We start from the raw sequence: 13,743 nt of genomic DNA on the forward strand, positions 1-13,743 counted from the left end.
GCTATTTGGTGTAAAGCTGTAAAGCATCCCACTTAGCATTCCTACACTCTGATATTGTTCCAACCTATGACATGGATAGTGAACTGGTTGGGTTTTAATGGAGCTATCATCATCATCATCATTTTCATCATCACAGCTCTGAAAAAGTAGAAAAATCACAGAACTTAAAATTTGTGTGTCCTTAGGAAAAAGTCACTTCAAGGGCAGCTAGTTTGTGTAATGAATAGAGCACCAGTTCTGAAGTCAGGAGGACCTAGTTCAAATTTGGCCTCATATATTTAATACTTCCTGGTTGTATTACCTTGGGCAAGTCACTTAACCCCAATTGCCTCAGCAAAAGAAAAAGAAAAAAGAAAGAAAAAAATCACTTCAGCTTTCTGGGCTTCCATTTTTCATCTATAAAATGAGAGAACAATAACCTCTAAGGTCTCTTCCAGCTCTAAATCTATGATCTTAGTACATAATAACTATAACTACTAAAATTTAAATAGCCTCTTAAGACTTGCATAATCACATACATGTGACATATATACATAGTGGTCAATTTTGGACATAAGCCAGAGAAAGAAGAGCAAACCCCCTCTGTTTCCTCCTCCCCTTACCAGCTCCTAAAAAAGTTGTGAATTCTTGTCACATGCTTATTGCCTCTTTTTTTTTTTTTGCAATTTTTTTGCAAAGTTTTTGCAATTCTATTTCAAGATCCTAGAAGCTCAAGGCCACAGCTACTTGGTTGTATCTGAGAAGATCACTAAGTTAGTTTCTTGGGAATAATATGAGTTCATTTGAGCTCATCCTTGGACTTAAATCTTTTTTTTTAAATAACTTTTTATTGACAGTACATATGCATGGGTAATTTTTTACATTATCCCTTGCATTCACTTCTGTTCTGATTTTTCCCTTCTCTCCCTCCACCCCCTCCCCCAGATGGTGGGCAGTTTTATACATGTTAAATATGTTATAGTATATCCTAGATACAATATATGTGTGCAGAACCAAACAGTTCTCTTATTGCACAGGAAGAATTGGATTCAGAAGGTAAAAATAACCCGGGAAGAAAAACAAAAATACAAACAGTTTACACTCATTTCCCAGGGTTCTTTCTTTGGGTGTAGCTGCTTCTGTCCATCATTGATCAACTGAAACTGAATTAGCTCTCTTTAACAAAGAGATCCACTTCCATCAGAATACATCCTCATACAGTATCGTTGTTGAAGTATATAATAGTCTCCTGGTTCTGCTCATTTCACTTAGCATCAGTTCATGTAAGTCTCGCCAGTCCTCTCTGTATTCGTCCTGCTGGTCATTTCTTACAGAACAATATTTCATAACATTCATATACCACAATTTACCCAACCATTCTCCAATTGATGGACATCCATTCATTTTCCAGTTTCTGGCCACTATAAACAGGGCTGCCACAAACATTCTTGCATATACAGTGGACTTAATCTTTAAAAGGGAACTAAAAAATAAACATGCATGCATAGTCATAGGCAGACACAAGCAGAGTCACAAACACAGAAGGAGGAATTAGATTGTGAGTGGATCTGGGAAAGGTCCTGTCTATCTATGCAGCATCCATAGAGAACAATAGGTACAGAGCAGCCAACATCAGCTTCAGAAGATGGAGAGATGGACCCTCGATGTGAGATGGAATGAGGGGAAGGGCTGGGAAGAGTACCATTGCAAAAACCTTATAACTGACCAAAATGCCCTACTCAATCAAAGGATTGTGGATTCTATTTCCTGAGTTTATGCCTGGAAGGCACTTCCTTCTCATCCCTGCTCCTCAGATTTTCTAAATTCTTTTAAGGCTCAGCTCTAATGCCATCTACTATGGAAAACTCTTTCTTTCTGCAAATAATTATGTCTATATTTCTCTGCTTATACTATGTATCTCCCCCCAATATAATAAAGCTTCTTGAGAGTAGTGACTATTTGAATGTTTACTTTGTATCCCTAGTGCCTAGCACAGTGCTGTGAATATTTAATAATTGTTTAATAAGTGTTTGCTGGATTAATTTGGAAGAGAGGGACGAAAAGAACTCGAGCTTTAAAAGAGAATGTAGAATAGTGGACTTTTTTTTTGCATACTTAGGAAAAACCCTCCTTTGGAGCATATATTAATGAGATTTTGTGAGGACGCCACCGAGATTTTACCTTGGTTTGTAATGTCAGACATCGGGAGCCCACTTGATAGTTTGTCTTTTTTAAGATCACAGAGTGAGAGAGCTGTTGGGCATCATTCCAGCATTCTAGAACTATTGTGCCAGTTAAAAAATCCTTACTGACATGAATCCTAATTTTTCCCTGATATAATTTGAGCTCACTTTCATTGGTTTTGTCCTCAGTGGAGAATGGTCAATTATAATTTATGGAGCAAATGCTATATGGATGATATCATGGTAGATGGTAAAGAAGAAACTCTTATTATCCCAAGAAAGAAGTTGACTTAGTTTTGATTTTCAGGGATACTTTTATCCCAGCTACATCTAACATATGGGCATGGCTAAGGGTGTTGCTTTAAAAAAATACACACAAAACAACCACATTTAATTTTCAAGAAGTGTCTGAGTCACAGTATTTGCAAATACAGTGCGGGTTGTTTTCTATGGCCAACAGGAAATGGTCTCTTCTCAATTTGCATTTCTCAAATTGAGTGCCACTCTCCTACTTTTTCTTCTTTTCTTTGGTTTTCTTGCTTTTTTCCTTTTTGGATTCTACTTGAACTGTCTGAGTTTGATCTGGAGGGTAGGGAGGAGGGGCTTTCAAAGTCTTCTTTTGCAGTTTTAGGTCTAATATTGCATAAGTGGTCTTTATCTCATTCTCTAAGAGCTCCTTGAGGGACTCAACCTGTGTGTGGATGACTTTGTGAATGATATTTTCCAATGCCTGGAGAGAAACAGGATATAGCTGGTTTGGAGAGTTCTATAGGGAACCAGGGAAGTATGATTGGGCTAAGTGACAACAAAAATAACTTTGTCTTTTTCTTCCTATATGACTACTTTTTGCAAGCTAATTGAAGTTAAGTGATTTGTTCAGGATCACACAGTGTCAAGTTTCTGAGGCCAAATTTGATTCTAAGGCCAGTGCTCTACCCCACTTAGCTGCTCACCCCCCACCATGTTAGATGTGGTTCCTCTAACAGGATAATTTGCTGGCCAATTTATAAAAGATCAGTATGATTGGACTAGGATTCAATGAACTTGAGTTCTAGTCCCAGCCTTATCGTTTCCCTCCCTTGAAATTTTCTGGGTGGTTTCTCTAGTAGAGTAATCTATTAGTTGGCCATTGGACAAAAATTTTATATTGAGTGTGATTTTTGTCTTCACTTACATGGTAGAATCCTATAATCCAAAAGCTAGGAAGAGCTATTTTAGTCTCATGTTTTTCTAACATATCAGAGTGATAAAATTCATTCAAATTTGTCAAAAGAATGCTTAGGCTACATGAACTCTCCTCTAGTCTGATACCCATAATCCATATGCTCCCAGTGACAATAAGAACTATAAAAATAAAGCAATCAAAGAGTACAGGAGACCCATTAAGAAGAAAAAGGATATGAAGGAGAGAAAAGTAACCCAAAGATTCATTAATAGGCAGAGAGAAGATGGAAAGGGAAAGGGAAAGGAAGAGGGAGGAAAGAATTAGGGAAAAGAAAAGGAAATGGAGTTTTTAGAAAAGGCAAGATTTGAACACAAGTTTTCCTATCTCTAAGGCCAGTTCCCTAGCTAGTCCTTAATCATATCTCTTGCAATATTGTCTTACTTCTCGGTCTAGGACTTCCATTTCTTTCTGGGTGACTTCCTCAAAGATCTGCTGCATTGTATGTTCCCTTTCCAGGTGCAGGGTCTCTCTCAGAAGCAACATATTGGTCCGTTTCTGTACCTCAGCAGCTGTGAGCTCAGCCAACTTCTGTTGATACTTCCAGACCTCCTTGTCAACCCCCTCAGACAATGGAAGGGGCAGTGGTGGAGGACAGAAGTCTAAGGTTTCCTTGGTTTGGCATATATCCTGGTCTTTGCAGAGTACATACTGGTAGAGTTTTAAATGCCGGATGAAAGTGTTGTGAAAATAGTCACAGACAGCCAGCAGATTGGAAGGACTAAACTTTGTTTCATATTCTTTGAGCTTGTTCGCAAGTATCATTAAGGCCTGAGAAATGGAGGAATCTGAGAACATAAAGAGACAAAAGTGGAGAATGAGTTTTCTGAAGAGGGGTCCAAAGAATTACCAGACCAATCATCAGTCTCCCACAAAGCCAGAGAAAATATTCTATGCTGAAGATCACAGGGTATATATAGACAAAATGGGGGCGGGGGGGAGGCAGGAGAGGGGGAGGGTTGGCTATTGGAGAAAAGACCTTGAAAGGGCCAATCACTTGTTCATTATGAGTGAGTTTGCTCTCCCTCCTCTCTCTTCTTTTTCACTGCATCAGTTTTCAGACAGGAGATGAGGTAGAAGTATATGTGTGTGTATGTGTGTGCGAATGTTTTCCCTACTGTGATTGATTCACATCTGATCATACAATTGGCTCCTCCCAAAGACTGTTGAAGTGACTTCTCGATCTTAGTAATCCAGCATCTGTGTCAGAGAAACAGACTGAAGCTGAAAAATGGCATAAAGCAATCTCCTATTTTTGTCCTATGTGTATGAAAATGTCCATGTCCACATATGATTATGAAGTTCATGATAAAATTATTTTTAAAATATTATGGGGAAGGAATAAAGGAATAGAAGTTAGGAAATCCGGGTTCTAGAAGCAACTTTACTGGAACTTTGTAATGTGACTGGACAAGTCAGATAAATTCATTGGGCCTCAGCTTTTGAACCTGTATAATGGAGGGGATAAATGTGTATAATCTAGATCTAGGATTTCTTAAACTTTTCCCATTTACAATCCCTTTTTTTTCTGAGTTTTTATACTAATATATAGGCAGAAAAATCAAACATTTACTGACAATGAATCATAATTTCATATTATATTCAGTTATGTGACCCCATATGGGATTGTGACCCACAGTTTAAGATTTGCTCTGGATCAGAGTCTGCAAAGTACCAAATCTGGTCTGCCTTGGATCTTAGGAAAACAGGCAATGGATTGAATTCAACCTACATGCCATAGTTTGCTGACCCTCGTATTATCCATCTATTCATTACATTTATTAAGCATTTACTATGTGCCAAGCATTATGCTAAGCACTAGATATACAAAAAGAGACAAAAGATGGTCCCTGGTTTCAGGAGCTTACAACCTAAGGCAGAATGATGATTGTGTTAGGCTACATGAACTCTCCTCTAGTCTTATACCCATAATCCAAATGCTCCCAGTGACAATAAGAACTATAAAAATAAAGCAATCAAAGAGTACAGGAGACCCATTAAGAAGAAAAGGGATATGAAGGAGAGAACCTTTCTAGACCTTTCTAGATCTAGTATTATGTATCTTATTGTATGATTAATTATTTTACCCTGATGTTATGGATGGCCTCTCTTGAGTTACTCAAATAATTTGACAAAACATGCTCCCAACTTTGCTCCCTGTGGGGAGAAATTGAGTCTTTTTCTTTCTAAGATTTCTTTCCTCAAATTCTCCCAATTTTGCCTGCTCCCATGGTTGAGTCACTTTGAACTCTGACATTATAAAGGATAATAGGATCAATGTCAAGTTCCATAGGCCTCTCCAGGAAGGGGCTGCTTCATCAATTGGCTCCTGGTGATAGGAATGTTTTAAAGACTCCTCCCCCTTGTTTGTGCCTGTGGGATATTCTTTCTTGTTGTCTTGGCTCCATGAGCCAATGTTTACCTTTAATCTTCTCTCAAGAGTAAAAAAAAAGGGTGGAGAAGTCACAACATTCATCCAAGGGGATGCAACATTGAAAATGCTTCTGTCCTTAGGATTTGGCAGGAATAGGTCCTCACTTTGCCAATAGTTTAAGCTATGGTTTGGACAGAGTTTGGCCTCCTGGGAAATTCCATCCCCTCCTTCCTGGCATCAATGAGGTAACTTTCAACTTGTTCATTTTAAAGATTGATGGTTTTTCCCTTTTTCCCACACTAAAGGACAGGTGAGCATTAGCTACAACTAACAAAGTATATGAGGTAGTATGATAAAATGGAAAGAGCCAGAGGTCTGAGACTTCAGTGAAGAATTCATTTAGTTTGTAACCTAATCCTTAGTTTTCTCACTGATAAAATGGGGATAACAATACATAGCTTGCCTGTTTCATAGTGTTACTGGGACAATGAATATTAAAAAGAAAACTAGGATAGTGCAAATGCCACATTCCCAGGGATTTTCAACATCAAGTGGAAAAAAAAAACAAAATGAAGGTATTTCAATTTTTAAGTTTTTTTTCCTGAAACAATTGGGGTTGTTACTCGCCCAGGGTCACACAGCTAAGAAGTGTTAAGTATCTGAGGCTAGATTTGAACTCAGGTCCTCCTGACTTCAGGGCTAGCTGCCCCAATGAAGGTATTTCTAATGACTAGACAAACCATTCGGTGGTCAGTGTGTTTATGTTGGAGATGGGCTTAGTAGAGAAGATGATTGTAAGGATCATTTGCTGGGGAAATCCATAAGATACAGTTAGGGTACACATATTGGAGTTGGTGAGAAGGGCCAGTTCTTCAGAGGCAATAAAAGAGGAGAAAGAATGGGGGAAAATGTCAAGGGATTTTAAGATATAGAGAATGGAGAAAAGGGTGTGAAGGCCAGAGTGAATGACTTCTATCTTCTCAATAAAGTAGAAAGTGATATCCACACAGATGAGGGTTGGAATAGGGAGCAGTGTGGTTCATTTGGGGTGAGAAGACTTGGAATAGACACTATGGGAAGTATGATAAAGATTCAATTCGGGGAAAGTGAATAGATGTAAATGCATTGCTTTGCTGCAGTAATAGCCTGGATGAGTTTAGATAACAGAAATTTGTAGTGGATTCTGTAAACATTAATATATATTTTTCCAAGTATTCAGTAAGTAGTCCAAGAGTGGGAACAGTAGAGGAAATGTATTATTGTTGTTCAGTAGTTTCAGTCACATGCAGCTCTTTGTGACTCCATTTTTTGGATTTCCTTGGCAAAGATATTGGAGAGGTTTGCCATTTCCTTCTCTAGCTTATTTTACAGATGAAGAAATTGAGGTAGACAGAATTTAAAAACTTATCTAGGGTCACACAGCTAGGAAATGTCTGAGTCTGAATTTGAAAGCAATTCTTCCAATCTCCAGGCTCATGCCATATTCACTGTACCACCTAACTGCCCTACAGGAGATGAATAGTGAAAGTAATGCAGGATTAGGTTTTGGAAAACTGTTAGTGGTGATTAAATAGGGGAATAGGAGATTGAAAAGTAGAGAAAAATATGTACAATGTAGTGTTAAAAATGGGAAGGAAAAAAAAGTAACCCAGAGTAGGGATAATGGTTTTGTTGAGGAATGAGATACCCTAATAGTGTTTGGTTTTGTGAAAGAATTTGCATTCCTAGTCTCCAAGTTAAGTTGGCAAAAAAGGGTTTATTTTGACACTGAGAATTCTCAGCAAGCTGAATTCCTGATTGGAATAGCAGCAAAATGTTGAGAGAGAGTTCAATTTTATCTAGTCTTCTATAGCTTGAGGTTAGGGGGTAGTCTCCAGATGAATTAAGGGTGATGGGCTAAGGAGTACTCTCTAGGTGAATTAAGGGTAGTGATTATCCTAGGAGTTTTCTGAGACTAAAAGCTAAGGGGTAATCTCCAGGTGAATTAAGGGTAGAGCGTGGTGGGCTAGGAAGTGGTTAGAATCAGGAGAGTTATTCCAAAGCCAGAAGATTTTTCAGTCTTGAGTCACATGATCCCCAGAATGGGGAGATCATTTGATTTCTGGAGGGATGAACTTGGAGATACAGGAAGTTGCAGGAAGTAACATGACCTGTGGAAGGCAGCCAGCATTGGTGACCATTGGTCAAGGATGCCCTGGTGACCATGTCAAGAATGATTTTAGTCTATCCAATGAGAAGGCTCGGGTCTTTTGTTTTTAAACCCTGGACAAGCCGGAAGCTGGTCAGATTCCAGGAGCACATGGAGGAATTGGGATGGCTCCCAGGTGTGTCTGGGCCTCTCCCTGCAGGGACTAAATAAATGCTTTCTCTTTGTATCTGAAGATGTCTCTGATGAGTTAATTGGGAAGGGGGTCTTGCACGGGACCTGTCCCACACACTATGAATTAGTAGAGAAAGAGGTGGTTATTCAGCCTTTTTGCACCAATGTAGAGCTACCATGCAATATTTGAATGCATGTCTTTCCTTTGTCATTTACTGAAGAAAGCACCCTCAGTATCAATACACATTGCAGCTTGAATGACCATGGGCTGTTCCAGTCTCCTGCCCCAAAGCTCTGTATTCAGAAATATACTTGTGTACAGAACTGGTGCAGTTGTGTGGGATGGGTGTCTGCTTCCAGCCCACTGAAATTCTGAATCCTCCTTACTTACCTGGTTTCCTTGAGGTCCCAACTAAAATTCAATAGGAAATCTTTCCCACAATCCTTGTGAATTCTAATGTTTTCCCTCTTTTAATTATTTCCCATTTGTCCTGTATATAACTTGCTTTGTTTATATCTGTTTGCAGGTTGTCTTCCCTCTCAGGTTGTAAGCTCCTTGGGCATAGGGACCCCTTTTGCCTTTTTGGTTTCCTTAGCATTTAGCACAGTGCCTGGCATATAGTAGGTGTTAATAAATGTTTATTGATTGACTGATAGGTTGAAGGATTGGACAACGCTAATGAGAATGTATTATTGGTCACATTCATTTTACCTGCCAAGTATTTTGTAATCTTTTTATTATTCCTAATGTTCTCTCTGTTTTGCTTCCCTTTTGACACATGAGGAAGTCATAACCCAGAAGTTGTCTGAGGTCACATATTGGATCATTGCTGGAGTTAGAATTATATCTGCAGTCTCACTGGGTTTTCAGCTTTCCCTTACTGTTCCCAGCTTCTTTTTGAGGGGAGAGATGGCACTGATTTGATTTCAGTTTACAGAATGGGACAACCTGGGGCTTACTAGGAACAGTTTCTTGGCCCGTGGAGAGCATAAACCATATGTTGAGAAGTCCAGGGCTGGTGACTCAGAAACCCATGGATTAAATCTCTGGGAGAAGCCCAGGCTGCTTTCCTCAGACAGATCTGTGCCTGCAGGTTCAACTTCAACATCAGGGAGTTGTCTTGATTTGCATTGGCTGTTGGGAACTTCCTGAAGGCAGCCCCCTTTCCCCCCCAACTCCCTGAAGGCCAGCACCTGCATAGAACACTGGAGGCATGGGGACTGGGTGGGGTGGGAGAGAAGGAGGAGGAGGGGGAGGAGAGTACTGTAAAGACAACATAGAAGTTCAAAATCGAAATTGAAAAGACTGAATTGTAAGAATTGCTAAACTTACCTCCTCCTATCACCACCTGCCTCCAAATATATATGAATAGGGCTCAGGGTTTTGTAAGATTTATTACCCCTACATAAATTCTGGAGACTCTGGCAAGAAAACCATTGGAAAGGAGGCCCCCCTCTTTCTCTCCATGTGGGACCAGGTTCCACTAATGCCCCCTGAAAAACCAGTTTAGTTGCAGTCACCTCAACTCTAACTGAAGAGACTCAACGCAGAGTTTGGAATTGCATAACTTTATCAGGATCTACTTTATATAATAATAAAAATAAATGGAGTAGATACATATTTAATGTTGCATAGGCTACCTTTAATCCTTTTTACCCCTTTTCCCATATCCAGGGTCCTGAAGGTCTTCACCCTGCACCAAAACTTAATCTTGGGGAAAACTCCAAGAAATTCATTCATTCTAAAGTGTAAAAAGTGGTTAAATCTTAAATGTTTTTAAGGGAAAGCAAAGGGAAGCTTTTTACCAGGAGACAGAGCCCCAGTTACAGAATGTCTGACTTTTCTTTCAGAGCTATGCTGCTGATATTTTGAAGATAGAAACTTACTTATGGCTTCAGCTTGTTTTCTATCATCTAAGAGACATATTCCTAGGATAATGGACTTAAAGCTAGAAAGGACCCCTTGGAGCCATATTTTACAGGTCACTCAGGGCCATCTCCAGTCATCCTAATCAATATCTGGCAATTAGACCCAGATGGCTCTGGAGGGGAAAGTGAGGCAGGTGATTTTGCACAGCCCTCTCTCAAATCCAATTCACTTGCATGTCATGGCTTCATAACAGTTTTCTTTGAAAACAAAGGACAAATAAGATCAATAACAATATTTTACAGAGAAGAATACTGATCAGCATACAACCTAAGTGACTTGCTGAAGGACACTAATTAGTGTCAGTGCTGAGATTTGAATCCAGATCCTCTGCCCCCAAATCCATCAATCACTGCACCATGCTGCTCTCCTCCTTTTCCTTGAAATCAATATTCTACAGAATTAATTCAGCATTGAGGTGTAGTGGAAGAGGTACTGAATTTGGAGTGAGAAGGTCTGGGAATTAAACCCCAGCTCAGTGTGATTTGGGGGAAATGACTTCACTTCAATGGGTTTTAGTTTCCATCATATGTAAAATGTGAGTTTAGAATAGAAACATCTGAAATCTTTTTCATCTATCTGTATGATCTAGAACAAAACTTCCTAAATTGTAGATTGCATAGGGTCACATAACTGAATGTGGGGGTCGTGAAATTATGATTTCGTATCAATTAATGTTTGATTTGTATACCTGTACATCCAGGGCCATGCAAAAATTTCAAGGGAAAAAGAGATTGTGAGTGGGAAAAATTTAATTAGTGTTGATCTAGAATCTCCAACAGGACTCATCTTCTAGAACTCCAAGGACCTTGTGGACATTGTCTATATGAGGCTGCATGATATAATGGATTTAGAGTCAAGAAGACCTGCATTTCATTCTCGGATCCTTAGAATCCATCTGATCATGAGAAAGTGACAAACTACCTCAATAACAATCTGGTTGATCTATCTGCCTCATTGTTCCACAATCCCAATCCCAAACTCCATTGCTCCTAATCCATCTTCTCAATTGTCAAATTAATCTTCCTAAAATTTAGGTCTGATCATATCATCCTCCCTGCCCCTGTATTCAAGAAACTCCAGAGACTCCTTATTTTCTCCACTGCTTGGTTTTCAAAGCCCTTTATAACTCCTCTCCTTCCTCCCTTTCTAGTTTTCTCAACCCTCACTTCCTTCACATACTCTGTAATCCGGTGATATTGACTTCCCTGCTGTTCTCTGATCTTCAGTTTCTTCATCAGAAAAAAAAAAAGAGAGAAAATAATATACATATTACGTGTCTCACTGACTCAAATGCTTTGAAAACCTTAATTCATTAAATAAATATTTACTGTTTACATAAAGTATGAGTCATTAGAATAAATTTCAAGTCAAAGCTGAGGCTTTTAGAGAGAGGTTTCCATCAGCTTTAACTGTTCAAGAGAGTTTGGGAGTAAAAATGAAAGTAAAAACTAAATCTTGCAATTTTAAAGCAAAAATGTTTTAAGAGAGAAGGTGAACAAGGACCAGCCTGATCTCTACCCTTATGCATGGGAAGGACCCTGTCCTAATTCATAGAATCTTAAATCTGATTCTTCTAATTCAATTCCATCATTTTAGGACTAAGGAAATTGACTTGTCTAAGATCATATAGATAGCAGGTATTTAATTCTATTTACTTCAGTTTTCTTATCTGTAAAATGAGCTGGAGAAGAAAATGGCAAATCATGCCAGTCTCTCCACCAAGCAGATCCTGAAGAAGGAGTTGAGAAAGCAACAAAAACAGCAGCAACAAGGACAAAAACAAAGAAGGATTTGAATCCAGGTCTTTGGCTCCAGATTCTAGGTTCTTTCTACTATACTACAGCCCTGCCTGTCACTCAAATTTAGGTTGAAGCTGTGGCAACTCAACTAATATTTCAGGGTTACGAGATTTTTCATAATCAAAAGATGACCAGGCATCCTTATCTGATTGGGAGAATTCTGCTTTTTGATGGATTCTAGAAACATCCCAGGAAGTTAAAGTTTTGTTCCCAACCCTTTTGGAGACAAAACATGAGGTGCTGATTTTGCTTTGTAGGTAATAGGATCTAAGATCAAGCTGATGAGGAGGTGGGTTCACAGAACAAGGAAAACGTTTCTTCAGTCCTACAGCTTCAGTCCTACAAACTTCTTTGAGGAATAATCAGGGAGAAGAGAGTTCCTTTGAATGGCATTTATATCACCCCTGCTACTATATTTCTGAGGTCTTAGGCTGGAGGATAAGGGCAAGGATTAAGAACATGCTTCTCTTATATTTTCTCACCCATTGCACACAGTCCTTTGTCTCACACTGGATGCATAGAAATAACCCATGAGTAAGAGTTACATTGCTGCTCTGAGTCAGAGTGCAGGACAGGAGTAGCTTTGGGACAGAAGAGCTGTTAGATAGAATAGATTCATTTCTGAATTTACGATATTTCTCTGTAGGAGGATGCTAGAACTGGATCTCTTCCTATTTCTTCCTTTCTTCCTTCCTTCCTTCCTTCCTTCCTTCCTTCCTTCCTTCCTTCCTTCCTTCCTTCCTTCCTTCCTTCTTTCCTTCTTCCTTCCTTCCTTCCTTCTTTCCTTCTTCCTTCCTTCTTTCCTTCCTTCCTTCCTTCCTTCCTTCCTTCCTTCCTTCCTTCCTTCCTTCCTTCCTTCCTTCATTCTTTCTTTCCTTCCTTCCAATTTCTTCCCCTTTTAAGACCTGCAATAAACTTCTTGTTACTACCCTTTGTCTCCATCTGCAGCCCTTTCCATTGCTTTTTCCCATATACCACCTCACTGGTGCCCCCCAGACTGCCCAATTCTACACCAAAAATCACTTCATTGACTCCTGCTTATTGCTTCCTCCCATTGAAGTGTAAATCATCCCTCATTATTATTCAGGAAACTATCCTCCTTACACTCTCCTTGTGAATGAAACTGCAGGGTTAGTTGCAGGAAGAGGAGAGTAGGAGATCCAGTTCTGAGTAGTCCTAGGGAATCTGAAGGAAGTGGGAATGACCTAACGATGTTAGGATGGTATTGATCCTCTCCAAAGGAAAGAGACGCTTGTTTTGGAGATTCAGGAATTTAAACCTTTAACTGACTATCCTGAGAGTTTGCAAGTCCATTTTCATCTGAAGATCAAAAGATCTGGGAAGACCACTGCCATTCAATAATGGTCCTAGGTCACTGATGGTCACAAAGATGCTGGTGCCTTGTTCCCCAGGTTTAAGATCCCTTTACAATGAACCAAGAATAAATGACTTTAATGGTTAATGGATCTTGAACTGACAAAGAACAGTTTGACTCACTTAGGAGTCCTGAAATCATCATGTCTTCCTTTCTTTCTAAGTGGACATAATCCCAGGAAAATCCACTCTTTGGATCCTACCTCTAATCATTTTATCAATTTATTGTAATTAATGTAAAGAGAGCATCTCTTACCATATGCTTTAACACTATGCTAAGTTCTGGGAATCCAAAAAACAAACAAGAAAAAATCATTCTTGCCCTCAAGGATCTCACATTATAATAAGGTAAAAAACAACATGTAAAGGAGAACTAGGAAAAACAGCTCAACAACTATGGCATGATATAGAGGTGATTAGAAGTAGCTTGGAGGTTAGTTTTGGGCAAAATAGGGACAGAAGCCCACCTAGAACACCTCATAACCTAGGGTTGAATAACAAATTGTGTGTGTGTGTGTGTGTGTGTGTGTGTGTGTGTGTGTGTGTGTGTAGTGGGGAGAAA

At 39.3% G+C, this 13,743-nt stretch overlaps 1 protein-coding gene across 1 annotated transcript in view; it reads right to left on the bottom strand.

Moving 5' to 3' along the window:
• Positions 1-2,518: 2,518 nt before the first annotated feature.
• C2H8orf74 (chromosome 2 C8orf74 homolog) overlaps positions 2,519-13,743 on the bottom strand; it is a 56,608-nt gene continuing 45,383 nt past the window's right edge. The window contains exons 3-4 of the mRNA XM_051975730.1: positions 3,769-4,172; positions 2,519-2,892 (exon numbers count right to left, since the gene is read on the bottom strand). Of these exons, the coding sequence (XP_051831690.1) occupies positions 2,671-2,892; positions 3,769-4,172 (626 nt within the window). The 3' untranslated portion in view covers positions 2,519-2,670. The remainder of the gene's footprint in view (positions 2,893-3,768; positions 4,173-13,743) is intronic.

The sequence above is a fragment of the Antechinus flavipes genome, chromosome 2, assembly GCF_016432865.1.
Source record: "Antechinus flavipes isolate AdamAnt ecotype Samford, QLD, Australia chromosome 2, AdamAnt_v2, whole genome shotgun sequence".
Lineage (NCBI taxonomy): Eukaryota > Metazoa > Chordata > Mammalia > Dasyuromorphia > Dasyuridae > Antechinus > Antechinus flavipes.